The sequence below is a fragment of the Dufourea novaeangliae genome, unplaced genomic scaffold, assembly GCF_001272555.1.
Source record: "Dufourea novaeangliae isolate 0120121106 unplaced genomic scaffold, ASM127255v1 scaffold125, whole genome shotgun sequence".
Taxonomy (NCBI): Eukaryota; Metazoa; Arthropoda; class Insecta; order Hymenoptera; family Halictidae; genus Dufourea; species Dufourea novaeangliae.
In genome coordinates this window covers 337,157-350,446 of record NW_015374020.1, presented here as the reverse complement: position 1 = coordinate 350,446, position 13,290 = coordinate 337,157, and the positions used below count along the sequence as shown (strand labels likewise).

The 13,290-nt window shown below is 42.1% G+C and overlaps 2 protein-coding genes across 2 annotated transcripts in view; both read left to right on the top strand.

The window, feature by feature from the left end:
* LOC107188914 overlaps positions 1-7,690 on the top strand; it is a 41,441-nt gene extending 33,751 nt beyond the window's left edge. The window contains exons 2-12 of the mRNA XM_015577311.1: positions 580-839; positions 1,606-1,764; positions 2,824-2,960; positions 3,455-3,659; positions 3,780-3,865; positions 3,952-4,279; positions 4,362-4,473; positions 5,072-5,710; positions 6,182-6,296; positions 6,553-6,660; positions 7,239-7,690. Coding sequence (XP_015432797.1) covers positions 580-839; positions 1,606-1,764; positions 2,824-2,960; positions 3,455-3,659; positions 3,780-3,865; positions 3,952-4,279; positions 4,362-4,473; positions 5,072-5,710; positions 6,182-6,296; positions 6,553-6,660; positions 7,239-7,339 — 2,250 coding nt within the window. The 3' untranslated portion in view covers positions 7,340-7,690. The remainder of the gene's footprint in view (positions 1-579; positions 840-1,605; positions 1,765-2,823; positions 2,961-3,454; positions 3,660-3,779; positions 3,866-3,951; positions 4,280-4,361; positions 4,474-5,071; positions 5,711-6,181; positions 6,297-6,552; positions 6,661-7,238) is intronic.
* A 2,353-nt stretch (positions 7,691-10,043) lies between these two features.
* LOC107188913 lies at positions 10,044-13,266 on the top strand. The gene is given in 5 exon segments (XM_015577310.1): positions 10,044-10,082; positions 12,079-12,209; positions 12,902-12,984; positions 13,031-13,076; positions 13,078-13,266. Coding segments are annotated over 5 exon segments (486 nt in total). The 3' UTR covers positions 13,265-13,266.
* Positions 13,267-13,290: the final 24 nt, after the last annotated feature.

Sequence of the window (13,290 nt, the reverse complement as noted above, 5' to 3'; positions counted from 1 at the left end):
GCTCTTCCTTTATTGTTGTTGTTTCTTCTTTTTTTTTGCTGGAACAAACCCTGGTAGTTACGCATTCTTTATCTTTCGTAAATTAATTCTCATAGTTTCCGCGCGTAATTTACAAAATGTAAACACTTTAACGGAAAATTTTTCCACGCCGTAGGTAAAGTTACCGCGCATATTACGCCTCGGGCTGTTTAACATTGCGGTGAAATCGAATTATCCCTCATGCACCGTTCGGAAATTGTTACATTGCTATTCTTTCAATTAAACTTGGCCTAAGCTGAAATCGAATCACGGAGATATGCTTAGATGTCATTTGATCCTTATTATGTGAATTACTGGTGTCAGATTAATTTACAAATTTATTTGTTAAAGAATATGTCGAGGATTAATAATATCTTCAACATAATCAGAGGAAGATACATAGAATACTTTTTTTTAAAGTGCCTTCTCTTATATCCTGATTCTTGTCTAAAAAGTGATAGACCGTACCTCTGTGCTTCTGGATCTGTGAATTTTAAGCGAGACTAATTTAATGGTTGAGATAAACTGAGGGATCTGACCGTTTAATCGTTTTGCTTGCAGAAAATATGTGTCTTCCAAAAGTTACTCGAGGATCTGTCCTCACGGATGGCCGCGGCCGAGGCGATCCAAAGCGGCTGGCAAAATCCGAGCGACGCGAACGAGGCGACGGAATTGCTGGAGCAATTGCAGAAATTCGGCGAACGGCTGGTGCCCATTCAGAGGAACATCGAGGACGCGAACGACCAGGCGAGCGTCTTCGGCTCGAGCAGCGTCATCGTTTCTCATGCTTTGCTGGCGAAACTCGAAGATCTGAACACCAGGTACGTCGGGGCATCCGAGTTTCCAATGAATTCCTCCGGTTACCCGCCTTTTTAGCTTACAAAAACCAAACGTCGCACGGTCGACTCACGGATATTCGTATGCAGCAACGTGAATGAAATAGATATTGAATGTTCCTGGTAGCACGGATTTCATTAAAGTTGTTTATTATATTTCGTCGGAATGCAAATTATTCTCGTGCTACGAAACACGATTTCTTTTTTAAACAAGACACCGAGAACGACTTATCGATTACTGTGTCACGTTTCCAATTGCATGCTACTTGAAGTTACGAGGGAAGTTTAAAGAAACAATAGTAATTGAACTATTTTACATATAAATGGGATTTGCCTCCACGCAATCTAGAACCTTGCTATCCACTGTAGTTTATAATTACAAGATAATAACGTTAACCCTTAACTACACACTAATTGTCTCAGAGATAAATAATCCGACGACGACTATTTCGGAACACTTTTAATAACCAACTCAACATTATTCTCCGTTACCCTTACGGAAATACAGTGCCATTTACTGTCAATTAAAGCAACCCAAACGCAAGATGATGAAATAAAAAATTCAAATTCTTCTCTGGGATGGATCATCTGTAAATAAAGATTTAAACAAAAAAAAACCTGTTAAATAGCACATATAGTATTATCAAAGATTATTTCGCTTAATGGAAGAGCGCTTATTTCTCGGTTTCCCGCGGCGGCGGCGTTCGGACGGAAAATCGCGAGACGGTAACTTTTTCACGTGTTTTCGCAGGTGGAAGGTGCTGCAAGTGGCGGTTGACGAGCGTTACAAGTTGCTAAGCGGATTTGGAAAGGATGGCAGCACTCCGGGTAGCCAGGCTTTCCTCGCGAGCAGCGTGGAACCACCATGGGAGAGAGCCCTCACACCCGCCAAAGTGCCTTACTATATCAAGTAATCGATCTTCCTTGCACCCGCAGCAACCATCCACCCAGTCACCTTAAACTGACGACCGAATTCCGGTTCCCGGGCCCGATCTTCGCGCAAGCAAACGAATAATTGATGAGACAGTTGTGATCTGAGGCAACGGGAAGTTTGCGGTAGCTCCGGGAGTAGCCGGGATTTAACGTTTGCGAGAGAATATTCGATCGAACGATAGCATTTCGGGATACGAAACTGGGGACAAATCGGAAAGGAAACTGTTTCGTTCCCCGATTGGCAGGGTGGAATATAAGGAAATTTATTTTTTTTTTATGAGGAATCTTGGGAAACATAATCGTGAACATTTTATTCGGCTACATATCGACGCGTTAGTTTCTTAGGCCTACTGTCCACTAAGGCGTCTCGTCATAGACACGTCAGTGTAGCGTACACATGACGATTACTTTAGAAAGACGATTATTTTAGAAAGCGTATAGAAAGCTTCATTTTCCTCATTCGCAAAGATGTCGAGCGACGAAGAGAACGTTTATCGGATGTAACCAATATCTTTTTCGGCTCAAGGCACTTTTCCCACAATGCCGATATATCGACTGTAAAGTACTAAAAGGGTTGAAGAATGTAGGATACTGACAATACTCGACACTTGAAATTTTTGCTGTAACGAATTCACATCAATGTGCCTACTAAATGGTTAACCTTACGAAACTTCACAAATTCCAACTAAACGTATTTTATTTGATTCATATCGTTCACACAAATTCTATATCTTTATAAATGAGGTTTTGATAATGGTACTCAAGGTTAGGTGGACGAATAAGTATGACCACACCCTGCCGGTTGAAGGGATTTCAAATCCTCGAATTCGTCGAACCGTGGATAAACATTCAAAATGTGGCCTGAGCCAAGAATCGCTCGGATTTGATAAAGATTAAACAAAGTTTCCGGCGAGGCGGACTTCCGCCAACTTCTATCCGCTGAATCCACGTTCCCCCGCTGCCAAATTTCATTAATTTCTTAATCCGTCGCTTCCCGCTGCGCGACTGGTTTCCTAATCCCATGCACGTTTTGCAGCCATCAGTCGGAGACCACCCATTGGGATCATCCAAAAATGATAGACCTGATGTCCTCTCTGGCGGACCTGAACGAAGTACGATTCTCCGCGTACAGGACTGCGATGAAGCTGCGCACCGTTCAGAAACGATTGTGCCGTGAGTACTTCGCTCGTTTTCTAGCTTCTATTACCCTATCTTGTAGTAGATTAATCTGCTCTGCGTTTATTAATCGTAATTTTCTCAATCAACCACACGGCTGGTTGCAACAACGCATTGTATCGCTGTCGATAGATCTGGATCTGTAACGTGTTTCTCTCTTGCTTTCGAAATCAGTACTGTCTAATCATTGGATTGCGTAAATTCTGACAGAAACGTTTCATTGCATTGCAAGAATTACTATTATTCATTGCCCGTTAATCAAACAGTCGGATTGAAATGATCGGTTACAAAAAAGGAACGTAGCAAATGTACTTCAATTTCTGTCTGGAATTTCCAATTTACCGTGTTTTATTCTGATATCGAGCCGTATTACATACTTGGATATTCCGGATTTTGTTTCGAACGTGTACCGTATAATATTTACAACTGTCAATAAAAGAACGTACAGATTTCCTAATCCCTGTCACCTATCAATCAACTATACTTTCCAGTGGATCTGCTGAGCCTCTCCACCGCATTGGAACAGTTCGATTCGCACGGGCTACGAGCGCAAAACGACAAGCTAATCGACATTCCGGACATGGTGACAGTCCTGACGTCCCTGTACGAAGTGATAACGGCTGACAATCCTACGCAGGTGTCTGTGCCGTTGTGCATCGATTTGGCCATCAACTGGCTCCTCAACGTGTACGATAGGTGAGCGTAATCGGCCTTCATTGCCCGTCAGATAATTCAAACAGCGTTCGCGGTAATCCCTCTGGCAACCGATTCTCTCCGTATCTCTTCGTGTTTAACCAAACGATTTCCATTTTCCAGTCAACGGACCGGTCAGATTCGCGTGCTCTCCTTCAAGGTTGGCTTGGTACTGTTGTGCAAGGGCCACCTGGAAGAGAAATATAGATGTAAGTTCCCGTCGATATATTCTTATGTCCCCCTTGGGGATAGACGACGCGGAGGACCGTGTGTAACGAAATTTCGATTGTTCCAGATCTGTTCCGGCTGATCGCTGATCCGAACAGACTGGTGGATCAACGGAAACTGGGTTTACTGTTGCACGACTGCATCCAAGTGCCGAGGCAGTTAGGAGAAGTGGCCGCGTTCGGTGGATCGAACATCGAGCCGAGCGTCCGCAGCTGCTTCGAGAAGGCTGGAAAGGACAAAAATGAAATCGAGGCGGTGCACTTTTTGAGCTGGCTGCAACAGGAGCCGCAGAGTATGGTCTGGTTGCCTGTGCTTCATCGACTCTCCGCGGCGGAGAGCGCTAAGCATCAAGCGAAATGTAACATATGCAAAGAGTATCCCATCACTGGGTTCAGGTAAGTCCGAGTCTTCCAAATCAATAATACACTCGAAATTTAGGGTGTACTCTTTACAAATATTAATATCGAAAAATTACAGATACCGTTGCTTGAAATGCTTCAACTTCGACATGTGCCAGAACTGTTTCTTCTCGGGCCGCAAGGCGAAGAACCATAAACTGACGCATCCGATGCAGGAATACTGCACTGCGGTGAGTACACATACGCTATATCAGTGCTGTGTAGATTGCCTTACTGCGGGAGTAATGAGTGCAGTAACTTTCCTGGAATCCACTCAAGTGGCCTGTTCACATTTTTTATCTTTGTTAGGTACAGGCTAACTATTGTATTTTTAGCTACTGGAAAGCTATCTATCGTCGACAGACTGTTTAGCAGTAGGCTTGATATTATAGTATTCATATCGTTTGATAACCGAAAGTATCTAGGACTTCCCAATACAGTCTTTATACAATTGAAATAAAAAAAATAACAAAACGTAACTACGTGTACCAACCAAAATATAGCAAAGAAACTGTACAAGTTGAAGGACCTAAAACAGGTCACCTGAATATCTTGTCTGCTACTTGGCTGATGTGGTCCTCGATACCATGCAAGTTTGGTCTGACACATTTTTTTCTATCACCAACAACAGTCGAGATATTCTGGTGGTCTGTTTTAGGTGTGTCACCCTCTATACCCTAAACTCTAAAGCTTATAATACACAGCTCCCGCGCCGTTTATTCTACACTAGCATAAGGCATCTCTGTGCCTGACTCGGCGCAATAATATCCGTTTATTTATTTCCCGCAGACCACATCTGGCGAGGACGTTCGCGACTTCACAAGGGCACTCCGTAACAAATTCAAGTCGAAGAGATACTTCAAGAAGCACCCGCGGGTCGGTTATCTGCCAGTGCAGACCGTGCTCGAGGGTGATGCACTGGAGAGCCCGGCGCCGTCGCCGCAACACAGTTCCCTCAGTCAAGACATGCATTCCCGATTAGAGATGTACGCGACCCGGCTGGCTGAGGTCGAGCTGTCCCGCACCAGAAGCAACTCGACCCCGGACAGCGACGACGAGCATCAGCTGATCGCCCACTATTGCCAAAGCCTGAACGGCGGTGACAACGTGAACATGCCGAGGAGCCCCGTTCAAGTGATGGCCGCGATCGACGCCGAGCAGAGGGAGGAACTGGAGGCAATGATCCGCGAGCTGGAGGAGGAAAACGCGACCCTGCAGGCGGAGTACGGACGGTTACGATCGAAACAGACACCGGGCTCCACGCCCGAGGACGGACAAGGCAATAGACAACCGGACTGCGACATGATCGCTGAGGCGAAATTGTTGAGACAGCACAAGGGCAGATTGGAGGCACGGATGCAGATACTGGAGGATCATAACAGGCAACTGGAAGCACAGTTGCAAAGACTGAGACAGCTTTTGGACGAGGTAAGTGTATTTTCTTTATAGTAAATCATCGATGACTAATTCCACGGAGGACCCCCAGTGGTGGGGATGACGTCTGGACACTCAGAAGGGAAGGATCACAACTTTACTACTTCGATTTTATCGATCCTTTGTAAGATGAATACTTATTTCTAATAATATGTGTAAAATATTAGTTGTAGGTACCCGATAGTTTTGAAGGTATAATTAATTAAAGTTACATACGTAGTTATATATAGACTTGTTGCGTGACTTGTAAAACTATCAAATAACTACGGCTAATATTTCACACATACCATTAGAAATATGTATTCCATCATCCTATAAAAGATCGATAAAATCGAAGTGGTACAGTTGGGCTCCCTTCCCTTGTCAGTGCCCGGGAGCCTTCGAACACTCGTCGATGATTTACTGTACTGTCCAGGGTTTCCACGTGTTACGTTTTAACACATGATAAATTCACTGTTTACGCAGCCGAATGCCTCTTCGCCGTCGAAAACAGGCACGTTACAAACACGAAGCGTAACAGCGTCACAGCTGGCGACCGATTCTCCAGCAAAGATGAACGGCCACTACCACGATTCGCCGGGTACGTTACCAACAAGCGATTACTTATTTCCAACTTTTAAATAGAATTCGTAAAGCAAACAGGTCGGCTCAAGCCGCTCTTAAATATTCATCTAGGCTTTCTTTACACACATAGAAAGGGTGCAGATCATTTTACGTTGCGGCTATATTTAGTTAAATCACGTTCACATATACATATATCTATGTACAATCTGCTAACTGCACATTAACAAAGAAATTAGCGTAAGCTTATCGGTATGATGGGTATATGGGCGTAGGTGGTGGAGGCTCGAACGATGGACGTGTGAGCAGTTTAGAGAGGCCGCCACCGCCACCGCATTCTCACAGCGTTGCCCACAATGTGGGTAATCTCTTACATATGGCAGGTTCGTCTCTTCTTGGTGTACTATACCGCAATTTAATAATTCTCATATAATTGTAATCAGACTCCTGTATGCTAGACGTTCTATGCATGACCCGTTTCCGCTTAACAATAACAATTCTTTCCTATTTTTTCACGCGACAGGATGGATGTAAGGTGAGACTCTCAAACGCTTCTTTTCCCGCTGGGCCTTCTATCCGCGTAGACACGCTGCCTTTTGTATTCGATTGAACGCTTAAGCGACATATCTCATAAAAGTATTTATAGTTAATCACACGACTATGGAATATTCAGTCGCCAGGCTTTCTTTTCGTCGCTCGTGTGTATTCGTGCATGCGGTGGGAAACTTCTAAGTGTGAATGACCACGTCTGTGTGCACATAATGTAGTCAAATTCTTGATATTACTGATTTTTTCAAGAATAAAAAAACGATTTTCGAAAAGACGAATCACTTATATTACAGTCAGTTGTATAAAAAGAATTTGATTGCACACGATATAGTAAGAAATTCATTTCAATCGTGTAGAAATGAGTGGCCACTGAATCGTCCCAAAACCGGAAACATGTGAATCTTTCTTTTAGGAGACTTAGGAAAAGCTGTCGGCGAACTGGTGACGGTGATGACCAGCGACGACTCGTCGAAAACGAACGGACAAAGGGCACCGCCGCCGGCATTCAAGTAACGATTGCGACTGACCACGTTTCAAAACCATTGAACACGTTCGAACGACATCGACGAAGGGAGGGATAACCCGATCTGTAGAGACGTGCACGAGATCCAACGTGAAAAACTTTTAATCATAATCAATGACCAATAAGAAGTCTGGCTCTAAACGCATATCAGAGAGACGGTATATCGCGCAAATGCAGGGTCAGGGGCGCCGCCACAGTGGTTTTGGGTATTTTATAAGTTTTGATATACATCGTTGTATAGCTAAATTATATTAAGATGACAACTTATGGTTTGGCTTTGGCGGGCCCCTGAGAGTAACTTTACTACATATTTGACACGTCATATCATTGAGACTAATCGTACGCGAACAAAAATGGGAGGGGTGGGTGGGAAAGGGGGGTGGAGTATAAAGTGTCGGTTGTTATAATGCTTGCTAGTTAATCTATACGACGACGGATAAAACGAAGATGAATATAAAGAATTATAAAATGAATTATCGCGAGGGAAGGAGAAGAAAACAAATATCATTAACAATGCATGCAAAAGCAATGTATCAAATCACATAATCTATTATATAGATCGTAGGTTACATTTACATACCCATTCTGTTCACTGCCACGGGCTCTTCCTCGACATTCTTGGCATAACACGATGTACATGTTGTGAATCTAGACGATACATGGAAGGGAATGGGGGAAACGCAGGAAATACATAAAAGGATATCCACGTATATATATACTATATATACACATATCTGGTATCTTTCCGTCGTGACTACTGGAAAAACGACGAAACTGAATTATCCATTCGAACACGCACACAAGCGGACACAGTACATATCGTTACACGCGCTCGCGCGACCCATATACATATACATGAAAGAAGAAAACAACATAATCACACATACACACTGGGGACTTTTTGTAATCGATAATAAAAATGAGAAAAGAAGCAAAGCAATGTGCATTATGACTCTTCAGATTTTTATTTTTTATCCGGTTACAATCGTTTTTTCATATTTTTTAATGGACTTTAGATGGCAATGTCTCTTATTTAAGCCTGCCGGATGTTACTTATATTTAAGAGTATATCGATAAGCATCTAATTTACAAGCTGTAGGCTGTATTCTGATATGTAATAAAGTTGTCTAGAAAATAATCTCCGAACGTGTACATTTCTCTTTTCTTTTTCGGGGTACCGTATCGATACTTTATCAATACGAAAACGACAACGTTTATCTTGATGGAGATTGATGGTATCTAGGAGAAATTCTCGAAACATCGGGGAAACTCAAAGAAAGTACACACATATTTATTATATTTCTAAATAAAAACTATAAATTCGGTTTGTTCATACTCTACATTTATAAATATCAACAGTGATACCTAATAATGATTCCAAGATTATCCTTTTTAATCCCAGAATATTTCTATGATCTAAAAATGTTTCAGAAAAGGAATAATTTTACGATAAGTAATTATTTCAATTATCGAGAAATTGAGCGTAAATTATTTCGATCGAGTCGAATGATCGATGAGCGATCATAAAATTGAATTCCTCGACTAGAAGACCATCCAGGTTGCAAGGACGTCACCTTGACCGGTTTTAATTCGATCCGGTTTTAATCATCCTTCGATGGAAACCGTAAGTGAATCGACAAGCAAGAAAGGATCGACTGATCAGGCGTGATTGCCTCTTGGTATGCGTGAAACAGCGCCGTAAAAGATTCGAAGTCGATACTCCCTTAAGAAGCATCGCAGATTTAATCTTATCGGTGGTAATGGTGCAAAAACAATCTGTATATCGGATGAATCATAACTGAACAAAATGATGCGTGTAAGCACTCGCGTGTGCCGTGACGAACATTCCTACGGATCAAGTTCGATCGGTGTCATCAGCATTATCAAACCAGACTGCGCGACATTCTTCCAAAGTTTCCCCTTATTCGACAAAATCTAAAACTTGAACGACAGATACGGCATGAGCTTGACAAAAACGTAAGAATATTCACAGAAAGTACACCAAACTGACAATAAAACATTTAAAAAAAAATTATTTACACTGTTAAAAATACTAAATTTGAGATCTGAAATACAAATTCGTCGTGTCTGAACAATCCGTAACATTATATGTTTAATTTTCAGTAAGTTACAATAATGTTAGCATTGTCAGAGTAAATTTAACAAGATCAAAAAACTAGTCTGCTCACATCCTAAACACAATACATACTAATCAGAGCCAAATGAACTTAGTCCACTATTATCAAAAAATTCCCACACACGATCGTATCTCTCTGTAAACAATGAATAACGGTGATTTTACTGTATCCTAGAAATGTCTAACGCAACCATAAAACACCCACAGTCTAGCCACCACTGAAACATTGAATCTGTTTCATGAAAGGTTCGTCTAACTGTTCCACGAATCCATTAATCCATAGAAAAATCGAACGCGCCGATGACTTTGCATAACCAGTCTTTGCTCGCCAGGTTTTTTCTTTTTCGCCTCCGTCGCAAGAATGGAGGAAACAGAAGTCAGGCGCGTCGATATTGTAGAAATTGCACGGCAAGAGAAAATCGGTATCACGAAATCGGCCAGATGCATTCCTGAAACACGCGAGCGGAGGTCCTTGCACTTAACCGCACGTTTTGCGTGCGGCGAATAGCGTTCGACGCGTGTTGGGACGCACACGCGTGCGTACACACACGGGCAAGATGCAAGATGACTCTCGAGTATACGTGGCCTCGACCTTGGTGCATTGCTCGACTGCACTGTGCATCGTCCCACGCAGTGGCGTAACGCCCAGGTGAGGCTCGAATTTTTTTGCCCGACGACCGGTGTCCTCGCGAGGGAAACGAATAAGGATACAAGCCTCGAGGCGATTCCTTATCATTTCATATTAGAATATTCTCGTTCGTCCGTTTTATTTCTTCCATTTCCCCTCGGTATGCCACGGTTAATCCATTATTCGATTTAGAATATAATTCGATAACCTTTATTTCTACTTTGACATCATCAAATATAAGATATGTCTTAGAAGTAATAAGTATTTAATGGTAACATTATGATTCTTCTCTGTTTCATTTAGTATTATTTAAATATTTGCTGAAACAGCCGCCACGATTGATATTTTTAGAAACCAGGAACAAAAATGGCGGAATTCTAACGTAAAGATCATTCGTAATATTCTCTGATTCATTCCAGGTTCGCGATTAAATGTGAAATTTAAATTTCGTTACGTAAAGTATCCAAAAAAAAGTCCACGACCGTTTGCTACATTACGTCAAGTACGGTAAGTAGTTTTCAAATATAGTGACGGAAATCACCAAGATGTTATACGAGCGTATAGTTTGTTCTTGCGATCGAGTCGTGCTTCCAGAGATTATACAGGGGGCTTCGAGTACAGCCGATTGAGTCATCGATACGTGACACGTATACGAAAATACGTAAGCAGAAATTTTCGCGTACGCCAAGATCGTCGAAGGCCGATCGTAATCGGTCTCTATTATAGGACGTTTCATTCAACGCCCGTAATCGACCAGAGAAAAGAAAAAACCAACCCCATCGTGTTACCCTCCACGATCCCGAAAAGTATGTATACACCCAATTCTGTTTTTACACGAATGTTTTTTTGCACGCATTCTTTCAGAAAATGTGTGTAAAAACAGAATTGGGTGTACAGTTCCCAAACAAGCGGATCGTTTCCTTTCTCGCGCACGTTCGGTACGATCGAAATTAAATCTCTCGCCCCTCCGGTTTCCGGTTCGAAGATTTATGTAGTTTACAACGGGGAGACTTCAGCGCATGGGCCTTTATCGAAAGTGTGCCTTACATCGTGAACGTAAACAGTAGCAAAGTGCTTTACATAGATTGTACTCTTAAGCCCCTGTGCTTCCTCTCGAGCGGAGGAAGCTCGTTATTAAGCGGATTCCGCGCGTTCCTTCTGTTACGGCAATGCTTTTCTCACGGGGCACCGAACGTCCTTAGAATGCTGCGGGTATAAACCGATGCACGAGCCCAGGGGTACAGTTTCAAGCGGAAAATATGTGGGCCATGAGCTCCCAGTAGCCTTCGCTGGATGTCGACGGAAAGTTTGTGAATCGGGCACGATTTAGAAAAGACAGTTATTACGCGGCAGCAGAAAGAGTTCATTGTCATTGTGATTTATTTATCGTGAACAGATTTATCATGTCTGGCGAAAAAAATAATAATAATGGTAAACATTGTACATTAAAGTTATGTCATGGTTACAACAGAAATGTTAAACTTATTGCTGACTTACAATATTCTTTGTATCGACTTCTTCTGTAACGATGACGTGACTTTAATTTCTAATGTTTATCATTATCGTCTTTGTCTCAATTTCATAAATGTCAGTCAGCTTATTCAAACAATGGCATTAAAACGAATGACAGATTTCTTACGAAAGTGCTGAAACGAACAACTGAATATCTGGCAATTGATATTGTGATTACTAAATTATCCGGTATGCGTGTGTAAATTAACAAGACCTTGGGTATTCTTGTTGCAAATGTCATAAATGTCAACACTGTACTGAATTTATCTTTCTGAATAAACGTGTACGCGTGGCTTTCTAGTTTTTATAATGGAAATATATATGGAACGAGGAAAGTATACAAATATTTATGACGCTAGGGCAATTTCGAATTTACTCGAGGGGGAGGTGGTCAAGTGAAACGCGCGCACAAAAAATTTTTGGACGACCTATCTCGCCGGTTCCGTTTCCAGAACGAGTTCTGGTCGCGACGTCCTAAAGCAACAGATGGACACGAGAAAGCGGTCAGGATAAAGATGGTCGAAGGATCCTACCACGACTTGGACTCGATCGAAGATTCTATGATCCACGAAGAATTTTTCATGTGATAGAATTTTCCATGAGGTAGATTAAATCTTGAGATTACGTTCATGGACTAAAATTACATTCTTCCCCATAAATACATGCAGCGATAAGGTTATCGTATCGCGGGTTTTCGGGGACTTTTGGAACGCAACGAGTGCCATTCAAAAAACTCATCAGTCTACATCTGGAGTTGACGTCATCGTTGTACACAAATCAACTGAACGCCGCGGTCATATGGTAGAAAAATCAACAAAGCGACGATTATGAAAAAAGAACGGTTCCTTAAAAAGGCCCGTCCACCGTTTATCGATGCCCATGTACGTATACAGAATTGTATCCAATAGTTTCTCCGACAATATTCACGATTCATTATTAAAGCTTCTGACCACGTTTGCCATTTAGAATTTAAAAATAACAGTAACTTTTTGTCGAACATAGAAAAAGAAGTGTTTATATGTACTAATGGAAGTGGAATATATTAGGTGTTCAAATTAATACGTGGTCTTGTCTTCATAGATTTTTTATTTATTTACAAAATACCAAAATACAGTCTAGTCTTGAAAGTATTCCTCGTCACTTTTCTACAGATTCACGCCATTTCGCAGTCATTTGACAAATCCCCTCTCGAAAAGCTAATGACGATTTCGAGTCAATAATTAATTGCGAATTCAGAGAAAGCTAAGTGAACCAGAAAATCGTTTATTCTATCAGTGGTCCTAATAGTTTCCAAACACCAAATGCTCACTGCACATATCATAAAAATAAAACCCATACACTAAATTCGGATTCAAATCGTCAGCAGGTTATTAATTGAAAACTAACAAAATTCCGTACGAGCAGAAATTTTTCGGAGACGGGGCCATGAAAGCGGCTCCAAGAATTCGTTGGACGCCGACTGACGTCATCCTCGTGCCAGACTGGAGAACGGAGGTCACGTGTCACGGCGTCAGACGAAAACTCGATACCGGGCAGGCGGACGGGCGGCCAATAAGCGTCCGAAGGACTCTCTCCAGCGCGTCGCGCGGTCTTGATCGCGTCAGTCGAGCCGCGACCGTTGAACAGTGTCCATCGTAACCCGGGTGATTCTTTTTTCGAGGCGA